General features: G+C 62.5%; 2 protein-coding genes across 4 annotated transcripts; one reads left to right on the top strand and one right to left on the bottom strand.

Moving 5' to 3' along the window:
* Positions 1-7,222: 7,222 nt before the first annotated feature.
* On the top strand, positions 7,223-11,248 carry SIAE (sialic acid acetylesterase; the record flags this gene model as incomplete). Of its 3 annotated transcripts, XM_084274826.1 has the most annotated exons (9): positions 7,223-7,376; positions 8,307-8,470; positions 8,551-8,689; positions 8,808-8,991; positions 9,135-9,244; positions 9,356-9,489; positions 9,947-10,101; positions 10,188-10,383; positions 10,535-11,248. In XM_084274826.1, the coding sequence occupies 9 exons, from the start codon at positions 7,250-7,252 to the stop codon at positions 10,811-10,813; spliced, it is 1,488 nt and encodes a 495-aa protein (XP_084130952.1). In that variant the 3' UTR covers positions 10,814-11,248. The 3 variants fall into 3 exon arrangements, with proteins under 3 accessions (XP_084130952.1, XP_084130951.1, XP_084130950.1); XM_084274825.1 differs by having other exon boundaries at positions 9,135-9,489; XM_084274824.1 differs by having other exon boundaries at positions 7,250-7,376; positions 9,135-9,489; positions 10,878-11,248.
* Positions 11,249-11,581: 333 nt separating this feature from the next.
* On the bottom strand, positions 11,582-14,501 carry PANX3 (pannexin 3; the record flags this gene model as incomplete). Its single annotated transcript, XM_084274834.1, has 5 exons — positions 14,306-14,501; positions 13,480-13,622; positions 13,172-13,386; positions 12,361-13,025; positions 11,582-11,643 (listed from the first exon to the last, which is right to left on the bottom strand). The coding sequence occupies exons 1-5, from the start codon at positions 14,484-14,486 to the stop codon at positions 11,582-11,584; spliced, it is 1,266 nt and encodes a 421-aa protein (XP_084130960.1). The 5' UTR covers positions 14,487-14,501.
* Between the last annotated feature and the right edge of the window lie 329 nt (positions 14,502-14,830).

Below are 14,830 nucleotides of genomic sequence, written 5' to 3'. Positions count from 1 at the left end.
CATTCCCATCCTCACCCTCATCCCTGTCCCCATCACCCTCCCCATCCTCATCCCTGTGCCCATCACCCTCCCCATCCCTGTCCCCATCCCCAACATTTTTGGTCCCCATCACCCTCCCCATCCCCATCCCTGTCCCCATCCCCAACATCTTTGGTCCCCATCACCCTCTCCATCCCCATCCCTGTCCCCATCCCCAACATCTTTGGTCCCCGTGCCCGTCCCTGTCACCATCCCCATCACTGTTGGTCCCCATCCCTGCTCCCCCACCCCCATTCCCATCCCTGTCCCCATCCCCAACATCTTTGGTCCCCGTGCCTGTCCCTGTCACCATCCCCATCACTGTTGGTCCCCATCCCTGCTCCCCCCACCCCCATTCCCATCCCTGTCCCCATCCATCCCTGTCCCCAAGGCCACTCCAGCTGCAGGCAGTGGCTCCCCACACACCCCTCCTCAAGACCACCCTTCTCCCTCCCTCCCTCTCTCCAGGCCATCCCAAGGAGGGTGCAGCCCACTCCCCACTAACCCCCTCAACCCACCCACCACTTCACTGGCTGGGGAGGAGGCTGGGGGGGGGGGGGGGGGGGGTCAACCACACCCCCAGCATCACCCAGGCACCTGGAGCGACACCTCTCCACCACCCACCACCTCTTCCCAACGGCGCTGCCGGGCAGGGGAGAGGGGGTGTAGGGGGGACAGCTCTGCTCCAAAAAACCCTGCTCCAGCTTCCAGGAGAAGCCTCATCCTCCAGTGGGATTTTCAGATGGGAAAACGAGCCCCTTTCTGCTTCTTTTTTTTTTTTTTTTGGTTTATTTTTAGGAGCTCCGGATCCAGCGCCGCCTGCTCAGGCTTCCAGGGACTGTGGGGATGTGTTGTGGGGAGCAGAGGTGGGGAGGTTTTGGGGAGAACTCACACCCCAAGGAGCTGGGAAAATGAAAGCCCAAAACCCCAACGCTGAGAGGGTCATCCCTGTATCATCCCTGTCCCCATCCTTGTCCCCATCCCCTGTCCCCAAGGCCACTCCAGCTGCAGGTGGTGGCACCCCACGTACCCATCCCTCCAGCTCATCCCAAGGAGGCTGCAGCCCCTCTAACTCCCCATTAACCCCCCCAAAAAAAATCTAGGGGGGGTTAGCAAGGTTCTATCCAGTGACAAACAATCCCTCTGTCCCCCCAGATCCGCTCTGGCCCCTGTCCCCCCCCTCCCAGGTCCTGGCAGAGGCCCCCGAGTGCCGGCGGCTCCCGCAGGCTGCGGAGGAGGGACGCCAAATGCCAGCACATTTCTAATCATTAAGGGTGGGATTGGAGCCCGTTCCAGGCTCCCTGGGCCCTTCAGCTGAGAAAACAACCCACCCTGGAGCTGGGGATTTGGGGGTGGGGGGGTGGGGTAGGGATTTGGGGGGGGGTAGGGGGGGTTAAGGAATATGGGGGTGATGCTTTTCCCAGGCATCCTGCATCCCAACGTGGGGTTTGGAAGGGGAAATGGGGTACCCTAAGGTGGGGGTGGGAGGTGGTGGCATTGGAGGGGGCTTAAAAAAGTCCTTATTATTATTATTATTTGAATAAAAATACAAAGGGGGGGTGAGGGGGGTGGAATTAGGTGCTGGAAAGGTGCCCTGGGTTGGCAGCCGGTGAGGCGGTGCCAGGAAGGAGGTTGGGGGGTGTGGGGTGGGGGGGGGTCAAGGTGTAGCCAGTTGGCATCAGCCCCAGCACAGGGTCCCAGCCAGCATTTATTATGGTGATTATTATTAATATTATTAGTATTATTCTTCCCTGGGCCCCCCCTCTCCATCCCTCCTTCCTGTTTTTCCCAGGGGAGCCGCCGCCGTGCCCGGTGCCACCGTGGGCGAGCGCTGCATATGGCAGGGAAAACAGGAAGGGGTAGGGGAGGGGGGTGGGGGGGGAGAAAACATGGATGTGGGGGGGGGGAAAGGGGGGGTCAGGTTCTCTCTCTCTCCCCAAATAAACAAGCAAACCCCATCACCCTCTTATTTTTTTGTAAATTTTCAAACCAGTGTTGGGCGGGGGGGATGTGAAACTGGTTGGAATGGGAGGGGGGGACACACCCCCCCTTAAAAATCCCCCCCCCCAAAACCCCTTGGGAAAGGGGAGGGGGGCAAGGAGAGGAGCAATGTCACATCCCTCCCTCATGTAGGGATGCTGTTCAATTTTTGAGGCCCCCCCCAGGGATGTAGGGCCCTAAATACTGAGCCTTAAAATACCACCCTGAGCTCAGCCCCCTGCCCCAATCCTGGGGTGGGTATTTTTAGGGAGGAAATCTCAGGTGAGAGCTGCTAATAAGGGCTGGGACCTCGTTAATAGAGCGTCTCATTAAGGAAATAAAACCCCAAAACACCATGGGGGGGGTGGGGATGGGAGATTGTCACCTGCCCCCCCTGGGAAGAGCCAGGGGGAGATTGAAGAGGGGAGGGTTGGGGGGGGGTTATTTTGAGTCATGGCCCCTGGTTTTGGGTTGGGAAGGGGGAATCTGGGCCAAGTGCTTGGGTTGGGTCCCCAGGGAGGTGTCCCCCTTTTTTTCCAGAGCCACTGTCCCTTTTGGCTGTGGGTTTTAGCTCCTCTCCCTGTGAGGATGGAGCCCTCAGCTCCAGCCCCCCCTGCAACTCCCCCAGCCCCCCCAGTTCCATTTCGGGCTCAAATCAGCCTGTTTTGGGTGCTGTGGCTCTTACTGGATCTGTGGGTGCAGCTCTGCCTGCCTGCTGCCCTGCCTCCTCCTCCTCCTCCTCCTCCTCGTCCTTGTCCTCCTTCTCCTCGTCCTGTTTCAGCTCCTAGAGGAAAAGTGGGATAAAAACCAACCCCCCCCTAAAAATTAGGGTGGGGAAGGACAAGGGCAGCAGGGCCAGGGTGGGTGGGGGGATCCCAGCACCCTGAATCCTTCAGGGGGGTGCTGGGCAGCCTACCTGGCAAAGGGGCTGGGTGAGAAGCTCGTCCTTCAGCTCGGGCCCCCACACCACCGATCCGGAGCTGCCTGGGGAAGGAGGAGGCACGATGCCACGGGCGATGGGCACGTGGGGCAGGCTGGGTGCCCTGGGGATGGGTGCAGGGGGGACAGGGCTGGTGAACTGGGGGCTGGGGATTGGGGTGGAGCCCTCCAGGATGGGTGCTCTCAGAGTGTGGGGGGCAGGCACGATGCCACGGGCGATGGGCACGTGGGGCAGGCTGGGTGCCCTGGGGATGGGTGCAGGGGGGACAGGGCTGGTGATTTGGGGGCTGGGGCTCGGGGTGAAGCTCTCCAGGATGGGTGATCTCAGAGTGTGGGGGGCAGGCATGACGCCATGGGTGAGGGGTGTGAGGGGAAAGGCCTGGCACCCTGGGAATGGGTGCAGGGGGGAGAGGGCTGGTGATTTGAGGGCTGGGGCTTGGGGTGAAGCTCTCCAGGATGGGTGCTCTCAAGCAATGGGTGCATGGGGGGCAGGCACAACACCACGGGTGAAGGGCATGAGGGGAAAGGCCTGGCACCCTGGGGATGGGTGCAGGGGGGACAGGGCTGGTGATTTGGGGGCTGTGGCTCAGGGTGAAGCCCTCCAGGATGGGTGCTCTCAGAGTGTGGGGAGCAGGCATGAGGGGTGTGAGGGGAAAGGCCTGGCACCCTGGGGATGGGTGCAGGGGGGAGAGGGCTGGTGATTTTGGCGCTGGGGCTTGAGGTGAAGCTCTCCAGGATGGGTGCTCTCAAGCAATGGGTGCATGGAGGTGGGCATGACGCCATGGGCGATGGGCACTTGGGGCAGGCCGGGCGCCCTGGGGATGGGCACAAGGGGGAGAGGGCTGGTGATTTGGGGGCTGGGGCTCGGGGTGAAGCCCTCCAGGATGGGTGCTCTCAGAGTGTGGGGAGCAGGCACGAGGGGTGTGAGGGGAAAGGCCTGGCGCCCTGGCGATGGGCGCAGGGGGCAGGCTGGACGCCACGCAGGACGGGTGCTGGGCTGGGTGCTGCTGCCCAGCCGCAGGGCCACTCACCCTCTCTCTGCTCCAGCAGCGCCTGGCAGTGCCGGGCAGCGAAAGCCACCAGGTCTGCTGGCTGTGCCTGCAGGATCGCCCGCGTCAGCCCCTCCAGCAGGTTGATGAAGCCATCGGGCAGGGACAGGGCGGTGCAGGAGGAGGGGATGGACATAGCTGCCTCTCCCCGGACCTGCAGCAGCACGGCCGGGGTGAACCACGACCCACACCCCCCCCACACACCCCCCCCCATACCCCCCACCCCAACCTGCCCTGAGCGGGACTCGAACCGGCGACCTCAGCACTTGGAAGGCTGCGGCACAACGCCACCACTAGGGGGCGCACCCCTTCCCGCCCTCCGCGCCTGCGCACTGCCGCCCCGCTCTCCGCGCAAGCGCGCCCGGTGCCCGGACAGGCCGAGCCGGGCCGCCCAGGGGCACCGGCGCCGCCGTGTCCCCCCGGGGCCCCCTCCGAAACCCCCCCCTCTCCCCACACCCCCTCTCCACCCTCCTCCCCGCGGGGCCGGCCCCTTCCCGCCGCCTCCCGCACCGGCGCCTCCCCTCCGGCCCGCCCGGGCTGTGGCTGCGGTCAGGACGCTGTCGCCTGGCAACCGCGCGCGCCGGCGGGACACGCCCCCCGCTGGGCGGGGCTGGGGGCGGGGTGGGGGGGCGGGGCCGCCCCCTGTCGCCCCCCCCCCCCGCCATGGCGGCCTGGGCGCTGCTGGCGCTGCCCCCGCTGGCGGCAGGTAAAGGGCCGGGACGGGACGGGGACTCCCCCCCCGGCGGCACCGCAGGGCGGGGAGGGACCGGAGGGACCCCCCCCGCCCCCCTCCCGAGCCACTCTTGGCAGCGGTCGGCTCCCCCCGCGCCCCGCCCCGGCACCCTTCAGGCCCCCCTGAGCCCCTCCCTGACGCCCCTTACCCCCCCAGCCCCTCCTCAGCACCCTTTGGACACCCCTGAACCCTTCTGTGGCACCCTTCAGACCCCCCAGCCCCACCTTGGCACCCTTCACACCCCCCTGAGCCCCTCCCCAAAGCCCCTTCCCCCCTCAGCCCCACCTTGGCACCCTTCAGGCCCCCCTGAACCCCTCCCCAAAGCCCCTTCCCCCCTCAGCCCCACCTTGGCACCCTTCAGACCCCCTTGAACCCCTCCCCAAAGCCCCTTCCCCCCTCAGCCCCACCTTGGCACCCTTCAGACTCCCCTGACTCCCTCCCTCGCGCCCCTTCCCCCCTCAGCCCCACCTTGGCACCTTTCAGACCCCCCTGAACCCCTCCCCAAAGCCCTTTCCCCCCTCAGCCCCACCTTGACACCCTTCAGACCCCCCTGAACCCCTCCCCAATGCCCCTTCCCCCCTCAGCCCCAACTTGGCACCCTTCAGACCCTCCTGAGCCCCTCCCCAAAGCCCCTTCCCCCCTCAGCCCCACCTTGGCACCCTTCAGGCCCCCTTGAACCCCTCCCCAAAGCCCCTTCCCCCCTAAGCCCCAACTTGGCACCCTTCAGCCCCCCCTGAACCCCTCCCCGACGCCCCTTCTCTCCTCAGCCCCACCTTGACACCCTTCAGACCCACCTGAACCCCTCCCCAATGCCCCCTCCCCCCTCAGCCCCACCTTGACACCCTTCAGGCCCCCCTGAGCCCCTCCCCGACACCCCTTCTCCCCTCAGCCCCACCTTGACACCCTTCAGACCCACCTGAACCCCTCCCCAATGCCCCCTCCCCCCTCAGCCCCACCTTGACACCCTTCAGGCCCCCCTGAGCCCCTCCCTGACACCCCTTCCCCCCTCAGCCCCACCTTGGAACCCTTCAGGCTCCCCTGAGCCCCTCCCCAAAGCCCCTTCCCCCCTCAGCCCCACCTTGGCACCCTTCAGACCCCCCTGAACCCCTCCCCAACGCCCCTTCCCCCCTCAGCCCCACCTTGACACCCTTCAGACCCCCCTGAGCCCCTCCCCGACACCCCTACTCCCCTCAGCCCCACCTCGGAACCCTTCAGACCCCCTTGAGCCCCTCCCCAAAGCCCCTTCCCCCCTCAGCCCCACCTCAGCACCCTTCAGACCCTCCTGAGCCCCTCCCTGACACCCCTTCTCCCCTCAGCCCCACCTTGACACCCTTCAGACCCTCCTGAGCCCCTCCCTGACACCCCTTCTCCCCTCAGCCCCACCTTGACACCCTTCAGACCCCCCTGACTCCCTCCCCAACGCCCCTTCCCCCCTCAGCCCCACCTTGGCACCCTTCAGACCCCCTTGAACCCCTCCCCAACACCCCTTCCCCCCTCAGCCCCACCTTGGCACCCTTCAGACCCCCTTGAACCCCTCCCCAACACCCCTTACCCCCCCCAGCCCCTCCCCACGCCCCTGGCAGGCCGCTGCCGCCGTGGGCCGATGCTTTACGTAAAGCGGAGCCGCATGCGGCTCGCCGGCGGCGTGCGGTGGGCTCTCCCCTCCTCTCCTCCCTCCTCCCAGCTGCTTTTTATAGCCTCCCGGCTCTTCCCCGGCGTCTCAGGTTTTGGTGGGGGGGTTGTTGGGGTTTTTTTTTCCCTCCTCCAACTCATTTTTTACATAACTCACCCTCCCCGGCGCTCGGCGCACATCCTGCCTTCCCCTGGGATAAATCCCCCCCCTCTGTGTCCAGAGCTGGGGCTCCAGGACAAGAAAGATGTGGGGCTGGTGGAGAGGGGTCAGAGGAGCCCAGGAGGGGATCAGAGGGCTGGAGCAGCTCCCCTACGGAGAGAGGCTGAGGGAGCTGGGCTGGCTCAGCCTGGAGAAGAGAAGGCTGTGGGGGGACCTCATTGCAGCCTCCCAGTCCCTGAAGGGAGCAGAGGAACAGGAGGGGAATCAGCTTGTTCAAGGGCAGAGACTGGCAGGACAAGGGGGCTGGAGTGAAGCTGGAGGAGGGAAGGGGGAGAGGAGAGATTAGGGGGAAGTTCTTTGCAGAGAGAGTGGTGAGGGGCTGGAAGGGGCTGCCCAGAGAGGGGGTGGGTGCCCCATCCCTGGGGGTGTCCAAGGCCAGGTTGGATGGGGCCCTGGGCAACCTTGTGTAGCTCCAGGCCTGGAGGTTGGTGTCCCTGCCTGTGGCAGGGGGTTGGAGCTCTGTGACCCTTGGGGTCCCTCCCAACCCAGACCACCCTATGATTTTTAACCACCAGGAGCTGTAAACTCAGCGGGATCTGAAATAATCCCTATTTCTGAGGGGCTCGGGGGCAGCACTGGGGGTATCCCTCATGTCTTCTTGCCTCAGGGAGCTGAGCTTTGTGCTGCCTGTTGACCCCAGGGCTGACATTTGGCTTCGCCTCCTACTATGGGGACCACATGGTGCTACAGAAGGGGCCGGCGGGGGCCGTGCTGTGGGGCTACGGGGCGCCGGCGGCCGCCGTGACCCTGCTCGTCTCCGAGGACGGCGGCTCAGTCGTCATGAAGAAGGTGACACGAGTTCAAGGTCAGTGAGAAAACTCACTGGGAGATCACTGGGAGATCTGGGAAGGGGTTTGGGGGGTGCTCAGCCATTCCCCCTCCCTGCCAGTGCTGGTCTTTGGCTCAACTTTGGTCTTCCAGTGGTGGGGTCCTGCTGAGCTGCTGCTGGGGTGGGTGGCACCATGTGGGTCAAGCCAAGCAATAGGGCTTGGGGGGGAGCCTGGAGGGGGGGATTAAGTTCCTCTCCCTGTCAAAAACCATCTCTGTGGATCTCCAGAGCGCTCCTGCCTTTTTTTGGGGGAGGGTTTTTGGATGTTTCCCCCCCTTCAGGAGGGTCTGTTGGGGATCTTTTCAGCGCTGAAGGACGTCACTTGCACAGGCTGAGTCTTCCTCAGGGGTGGGAGGGCGGTGGAGGCGTCTCAGATCTCATCTGCTGGGCTCTGTCCCAGGCTGGTGAATTGAGGGGGGGGGCTGCTCATCACATTTGGGGGGGGGAAATGCTACCTAAAGGGCTCCTCCTCAAGCTCTTATGAGAGAGCAGTGATCTGCCCTACTAGATCTCCAGGATCCAGCCCCAACCAGGCCAGATAAACCCACAGCAAGCTCCAGGCAGAATATCTTTACGCCTCGATTCGGCGCCTCTAAAATTAGCTGGAGACATCGCGGTGTCACACACACCCCAAGCTGCTCCTGTAAATCCTGGTTCCTCCCAGCAGCTTCTGCTCCGACACCAATTCTGTCTTCCTGAGATTTGCTTTTTAACCCCTCAGTTCCTGCAGGAGGAAAGACCCTCCCATGGCAGAGGGTTGCCAAACTCCCCTTTCCCCTGCAGCGCCCTTCCATCCCCACCCATCACTGACCACTCAGCCAACCTTTTTGCCAAGTTCTTGAGATCTTTGTTAGGGGGGGGGTCAGGAAAGCTAAAAGTAAGCCCCATCCATTCCTCTCCTTCCAGGACCTTCTGGGACGTGGCTGAGTGTCCTGGACCCTATGGAGCAGGGTGGTCCCTACACCTTGACAGCCATTCAGGGCTGGGAGAACGCGACGCTGCGGGATGTCTACTTTGGGGACGTGTGGCTTTGCAGTGGGCAGAGCAACATGGCAATGACAGTGCTGCAGGTAAGCACCTGTGGCTTAGCCCAGCATGGCCCAGATTGGGCAGGGGAAGGGTCTCACACGATCCCAACCCCCTCCCTTAGATCACCAACGCCAGCCAGGAGCTCGCCGCAGCCGCTCGCTACCCCTACGTCCGCCTCTTCGCCGCGGCGCCCGCGCGCGCTGACGTGGAGCTGGGTGACCTGACACACATCGACCTGCCCTGGTCTGTCCCTACAGCAGGTGAGTACAATGTGCTTCCAAAAAGGAGGATAAAAAGCATGGAAATGACTTCTTTTGGGGGGTTGGTTCCTTCCCCCTCCACTTCTTTCCCCCCCCCACAACCAGCTTTCTTCACCAGACAACCTGGGCCATGGGAATTTCACCTACTTCTCAGCTGTCTGCTGGCTCTTGGGGCGTTACCTCTATGAGGCTCTGCAGTACCCGGTGGGGCTGGTGGAGGCAGCCTGGGGGGGTACCCCCATCGAGGCCTGGTCATCCCAAAGGGCTCTGCGGGCGTGTGGGCTGCTGGAGGATGTGGGGAGGTGAGACAAGGTGCAGCAGAAACCCCCTCCTGGGGGGGTAAAATCCAGTGCCCAGAGTGTAGGGTCCATCTCAGCAGGTAAAGGGGAGGAGTAGAGGGGGGTCCCCTCCCCTTCATCCCCTTAAGCCCAGCTTTGTCTTCCAGCATCACCCCACCCCAGCATCTCTCTGGCCCCCAAACACCCTCAGTGCTCTGGAATGCCATGATCCACCCGCTGCTCAACATGACGCTGCGGGGTGTCGCTTGGTACCAGGGTAAGCTCCCTACTGCCACCCCCAAAGTTTTTCCCTCCCCCTCCCTAGGGGTGAAGCAGCCCCCCTGTTATCCCCCCCAGCCTCATGGGGTTGGGTTTTTTTGGGGGAGAGGTGAGGCCAATGCCATTCTGCACACGGACTGGTACAACTGCACCTTCCCTGCGCTCATCGCCGACTGGCGCCGGGCTTTCCACGCCGGCTCTGCCGGACAGACGGACCCGCTCCTCCCGTTCGGCTTCGTGCAGGTCAGTGGCAGGACCTCCTCTTCCTCTGGGGAGAACACCCTGATGCTCTCACAGAGAGTGGTGAGGGGTTGGAAGGGGCTGCCCAGAGAGGGGGTGGGTGCCCCGTCCCTGGGGGTGTTCAAGGCCAGGTTGGCTGGGGCCCTGGGCAACCTTGTGTAGCTCCAGGCCTGGAGGTTGGTGTCCCTGCCTGTGGCAGGGGGGTTGGAACTGTGTGATCCTTGGGGTCCCTCCCAACTCAGCCCAGTCTGTGGTTCTATTCTGGGGTGGCTGGGGTGGGGGGGGGGGGGTGCATACCCAATCCTTTTGCCCCCCAGAGCCAGCAGGAACGAAAAGATGCTGTAAACACACAGCTGCATCCTGCTGAGGTGCCAAATCCCAGGCTGGGACTGCAGCAGCCAGGTTTGGGTGGTGGCTGAGCTGCTTCTCCAGCTTTCCCCCTCTCCTCTCTCTCTTGTAGTTGTCCACCTACCGCCGGCAGAGCCCGACTGACGCCTTCGCCCGTCTCCGCTGGCACCAAACAGCCGATCTGGGGGTCGTTCCCAACGCCAGGATGCCCGGCACCTTCATGGCTGTGGCTGTGGATCTGTGTGATGAGAGCTCTCCCTATGGCAGGCAAGTCCTGGGCACCAAGGTTTGAGGTGGGGTAGGGGAGGGGGGATGAAGCCATGGGATCCCACCTCCCTCCTCTTCCTCGGCAGCATCCACCCCCGGGACAAGCAGACCGTGGCGCACCGCCTGCACCTGGGCGCCAGGGCTGTGGCGTACGGGGAGAAAGAGCTGGTTTTCCAGGGGCCATACCCCACCCAGGCCAAACTGGAGGTGACCAGGGGTCTACTCAACATCTCCTACAACCAGGAGCTCGTCTACCACTGGCACGACACGCAGGCGTTCGAGGTGAGGAGCAGGGAAAAGCTTCCCCCACCCCCACCCTGCTTTACTTACATCCCCCACCTCAGGGCTGGTGAAGAGGTGAAGCCTCCAAGCCCACCTTGAAGCCCCCCTAAGGGTGAAGCCCACCTTGATGGAGGTTTGTCCCCCACCCCAGGTGTGCTGCTCTGGCCGCCTGTCGCCGTGCGAGTGGCTGGCGGTGCCGGTGGTGGCGGTGCAGCCCCGCACGGTGACGCTGGCGCTGGCCGGCTGCGGGCTGCCGGTGCGGGCTTTGCGCTACGCCTGGGCTGAGTGGCCCTGTGAGTACCTGTCCTGCGCCCTCTACAACACCCAGGGGCTGCCTGCACCCCCTTTCCTCCTGCAGGTCTTGCCCCAAAGAGCTGGGGGGAAGGACCTGTTCCTCTTGCCCGGCTCCCCGCTCTCCCTGGGGAGTTAGGGGGTGAGGGGACAGGGTGTGATGTCACACCCCTCCCAAGGTGCTGGTTGGTCTTCCACTTCAGCTTGATGTGCCTCAAGTCAAGGCTGCAGGTGGTGGGGTGTGTGTGTAGGGGGAAAAGACCCAATTTTAAAGGAAATGTATGAAAAATGAAGCCACAGCCAAGCATCAGGACACACAGATGGGAGCTGAACCACCTCACTCCTGGTCTTCCCTGTCCATGGGGTCCTGGCACCCCCCCCCCCCCCACCACCACCCCAAATCTCAGGGTGCTGGCAGGATCCATCTGCCAGGGTGGGGAGAGAGGAGCTCAGCCCCAAAAACACCCTCCAACCCATAAACCAGTGCTGGGACATGGAGCTGCAGAGGGGGCTGTGTGGCAGCAGGAAGCACCTTCCACCTCCCTGTGTTAATTGCTAATTAATAAACCTGCTTGTTTAATCCTTGGGGTCATTCTTCCCTTCTGAGGGGCATCCCTTGATCCTCATTCTTCCCCCCTCACCTGCCACAACCAGTGGGATGGGTGTGGAAGAGGCAGGATGGGGCACCCAGAATAAGACACCCAAGAGGCTCTGTGCAAAACCTGGATTGTTTCACCTTTGTTTTTCCTGGAAAGGGGGGACACAGATCAACCCAACCCCCCCTTCTCCCCCCCTTCCAAAATCAGATGTGTGAAGAGAGTGAGCTCAGCCATCACCCCACTGAGCTGGGTCTAAACCAAGAGTTTGGATCCAACTGGTTCCCAGTAGGCTGGTTGGGCAGGTGGGGTCAGGCAGAGCCCAGCGAGTCCCGGGAAGCTCCTCCAGTTGCTCCTGCTCCAGGCTTCGGATCTGGGGGAGGGGGGAGGGAGAGGAAGAAGGTTCATTACCTGGGTGAATGCAGACTGGGACCTTGGGCTTCCTCTGGTAGCCCAAGAGCTGGTTGTGCTAGCCCCGTGGTTGCCATGCCAACGAGGATGCTAAATTCAGCTCAATCTGGGTGGGTTTGGGGGTTTTGGGGTTTTTTTTTAAAAAGCACAGCCTGAAGGTCCCCACAAGACCCCAATGGGGGGAGTACCCAGCTCCCCAAAACCCAAAGCACAGGGGAGAAGGAGCAGTGGTGTCCAGGCAGGGGGCACACAGGCCCAGAAGGGGTGCAGCTCTACCCATCTTGGATGAAGCCCCCCTCCCCCCTCCCCAGGATTCAAAGCTCCCAACCCCATTCCCAGCAGGCTGGGCTGCTCTCTCCTCCAAAAAAAAGTGGATATCACCCCCCCTCCCCATCCCCCTTCCCCCTGGTTTGCCCAGAGTTTGGGTTGAAGCCACCAGCTCTCTGCTTTCAGTTCCTATAGCAACCCCAGCCCACGCCTGGGCTCCATCGCATCCCGGCTGCCGGAACCTGGCCCTGGCTGCAAACAGACCCCCAGCAGCCCTCCAGTTCCTCCCCCCCCCCAAAATAAACCCTCTTGGTGAAGGGTTTAGGGCCACAGCCTCACCCTTAGGGTGGGATGTAGCAGTGTGTGGGCCAAGAGGAAGGGGAAGGAGTTTACTCTTCCCATAAAACCCTACCTAGGGCGCTGCCGTGGGAGAGGGGCGCGCTGCCGTCGGGCTCGGGGGCGCAGGCGTGGTTTTTGGGCTTGGTGGTCTCCAGCCCAGCCAACAGGGTCATGAAGTCAACGACTGTATCGATGTCCTCCTTGTTGGAGGTGGCTTCCCTCAAGGCACTGACGGCGTTGAGGCGACCGAAGGAGCTCAGCTCGGAGATGTTGGCCCGGAGGAAGAGGAGGATGACGTTGAGGTCGTTGACGGGGCAGGTGAGCATCTTGCGGCTGAGGAGGTCGAAGGCGGGCAGCATCTCGTAGACAGAGAGCAGCCCCTTGTCCCACTGGCAGAGCTGCAGGGTGTTGTAGACAACAACAGGCAGGAGGAGGACGTAGACACCACCGACCGTGAGGCTGATGAGCTGGAAGACGGAGTAGAAGACCAGCTTGCAGGGGATGAGCAGGGGGATGTGGGGTTCTTCCTGGAGCAGCCCCGTTTTGATGGAGCAGCTGAACTCATCCTGGAAGAAGATGTTGAGGTGGAGGAAGATGAGGTAAAGGCAGGTGGCAGCCAGGAACAAGAGCAGGAGCAGGTTCCTCAGGATGTAGATGAAGGCCAAGGAGTGGGCGTGCTGCTTGCAGGTCAGGTAGCGCTCCAGCAAGGGGAACTCAAAGTACCTCTCCCGGCGGGCCCTGGGGGCAGAGGGGGACACAGCGAGGACTTAAGAGCCACCCCCCCCTTCCCCAAAATGAGCCACTTCAAAGTCCAGCCCAAATGTGGCCAGGAAGCTGAGTGGAGGGAGGTGGGGAAGGGAGCAAGTGCCTGCTCCAGGTCTCACCTCTCATACTCCTCCCAGAAGCGCTCGGGCTCGGCGCTGGCCTGCTGGACCTTTCTCATGTGCTGCACCAGGCGCACCGAGCGGTTGTAGGATTTGTCCAGCTCGTCGATGATGAAGAGGAGGTCGGAGTGAAGGGCTGGGGCAGCTGCAGAACGCCACAGCAGGTAGGGCAGGTACATGAGCACTGCTACCACCAGCAGCGAGTAAGGGAAGACCTGGGGTGGAGGAGATGTGTGGGTGCTGAGCCACGCGGGGTTGTTTCGGCTCCAGGTGGGAGCCGAGGGCACCCTCCGTGGAACCCATCGTACCTTGAGAGCCCAGAGGGATTTGGTGACGGTGTGTCCCTCGGTGTCAAAGCCATGGTGGACAAGGGAGTCCCAGCAAGCTGTGTCCACATAGGCAGACTGCTTCCCAGTGAAGTTGGTGGGAGGGAAACAGCTGATCTGCGAACCTGGGGTGAGGAGAAGGGGGACCCCCCCCCCCAGCCACAGATGAGTCCCACAGCCAGGTGCCAAGGTGTTACAGCAGGGTGGTTACATCTCAGGCATCACTTCTAACTCCTAAGCACCTTTTTTGGCAGGCCTTTCATCACTGTCCCTCCCCAGCAGTGAGGTTTCCAGCAAGGACTTTTCCATCTCCTCCCAAACACAAAGGCTTTGAGCACGCCCGGCGGTGGGGAGAGCAATTAGAGACTGGTCAGAAACCAGAGTCAAACCAAATCCCCAGGGGCAGCAGTGGGATGTTGGCTGAGGCTGGATTTAGCCTGAGGTCACGATGCACTGTCAATGCAACCTTCTGTGCAGCCCTCCCAAACCCTGGCAGGATCTATCTACCCCCTGAGCTGCCCTGATGGCACCTTCCTCCTCCTCCTTGGAAGCAACCCCACGGCACCCAAAGGTGCTGGGGGCAAGCAGCTGAGGTGGGGCACTGCCTGGGGGTTAAGCACAGCTGGTCCCAGGCTTTCCCAGCCACCAACCAGAGAGGCAACAGTCCCTAAACCAAGATTCCCAGGCTGCCCAGCCTTGAGCTGTGACCACACTGGCACAGACACGAGGGTTTCAGAGCGACAACCGAAGGGGTGCCGGTGACTGCCCGCGACACAGAGATCCCTGGTGTGAAGGCTGAGAGACTCACCAGTGGAGAACTCGCGGGCAAAAGCCAGAGAGACGAGCAGGAGGGGAAGCCCAACAGTGATGAACTTGAGTAAACGATCGCTGGGCAGCTCCAGGCGCAGCCCTTTGGCTCGGGAACCGCCGGGATCCGGGAGGAGGGCGTCAGAGAGCATGTACTCTGCAGCCGTGTGCGAGAGCGACATCCTTCTCTTGAGGAAGAGGAGACAACAGGGACTGCTGCTGCTGCTGTTGCTGCTGCTGCTGGCCAGAGGCTCTGCCGTCGTTTGAGTTGTGACTGGCTCGAGGAGTGACTTTGTAGGGCTGAAGGCATCGCTTGTCAAGAGCTCATAACCAGACAGCTGTAAATGACAGCTTAAAAGGCACATTAAACCCACTGGTAATTACAGGGGGAAGCCTTTTTTTGCAAATAGCAAGCCCCAAAATAGAAGGGAGAAAAAGAAAACCAACCCCCCCCCTCACCCCTCCCCTTCTCCAGCAGCCGTGGCATGGGGCTGGGAAGGCAGCGTTCCTCCCCAGCCACAGCCGC

This window comes from Gallinula chloropus (assembly GCF_964237585.1).
Source record: "Gallinula chloropus genome assembly, chromosome: 24".
NCBI lineage: Eukaryota > Metazoa > Chordata > Aves > Gruiformes > Rallidae > Gallinula > Gallinula chloropus.
This window is presented reverse-complemented; position numbering and strand designations above follow the sequence as displayed.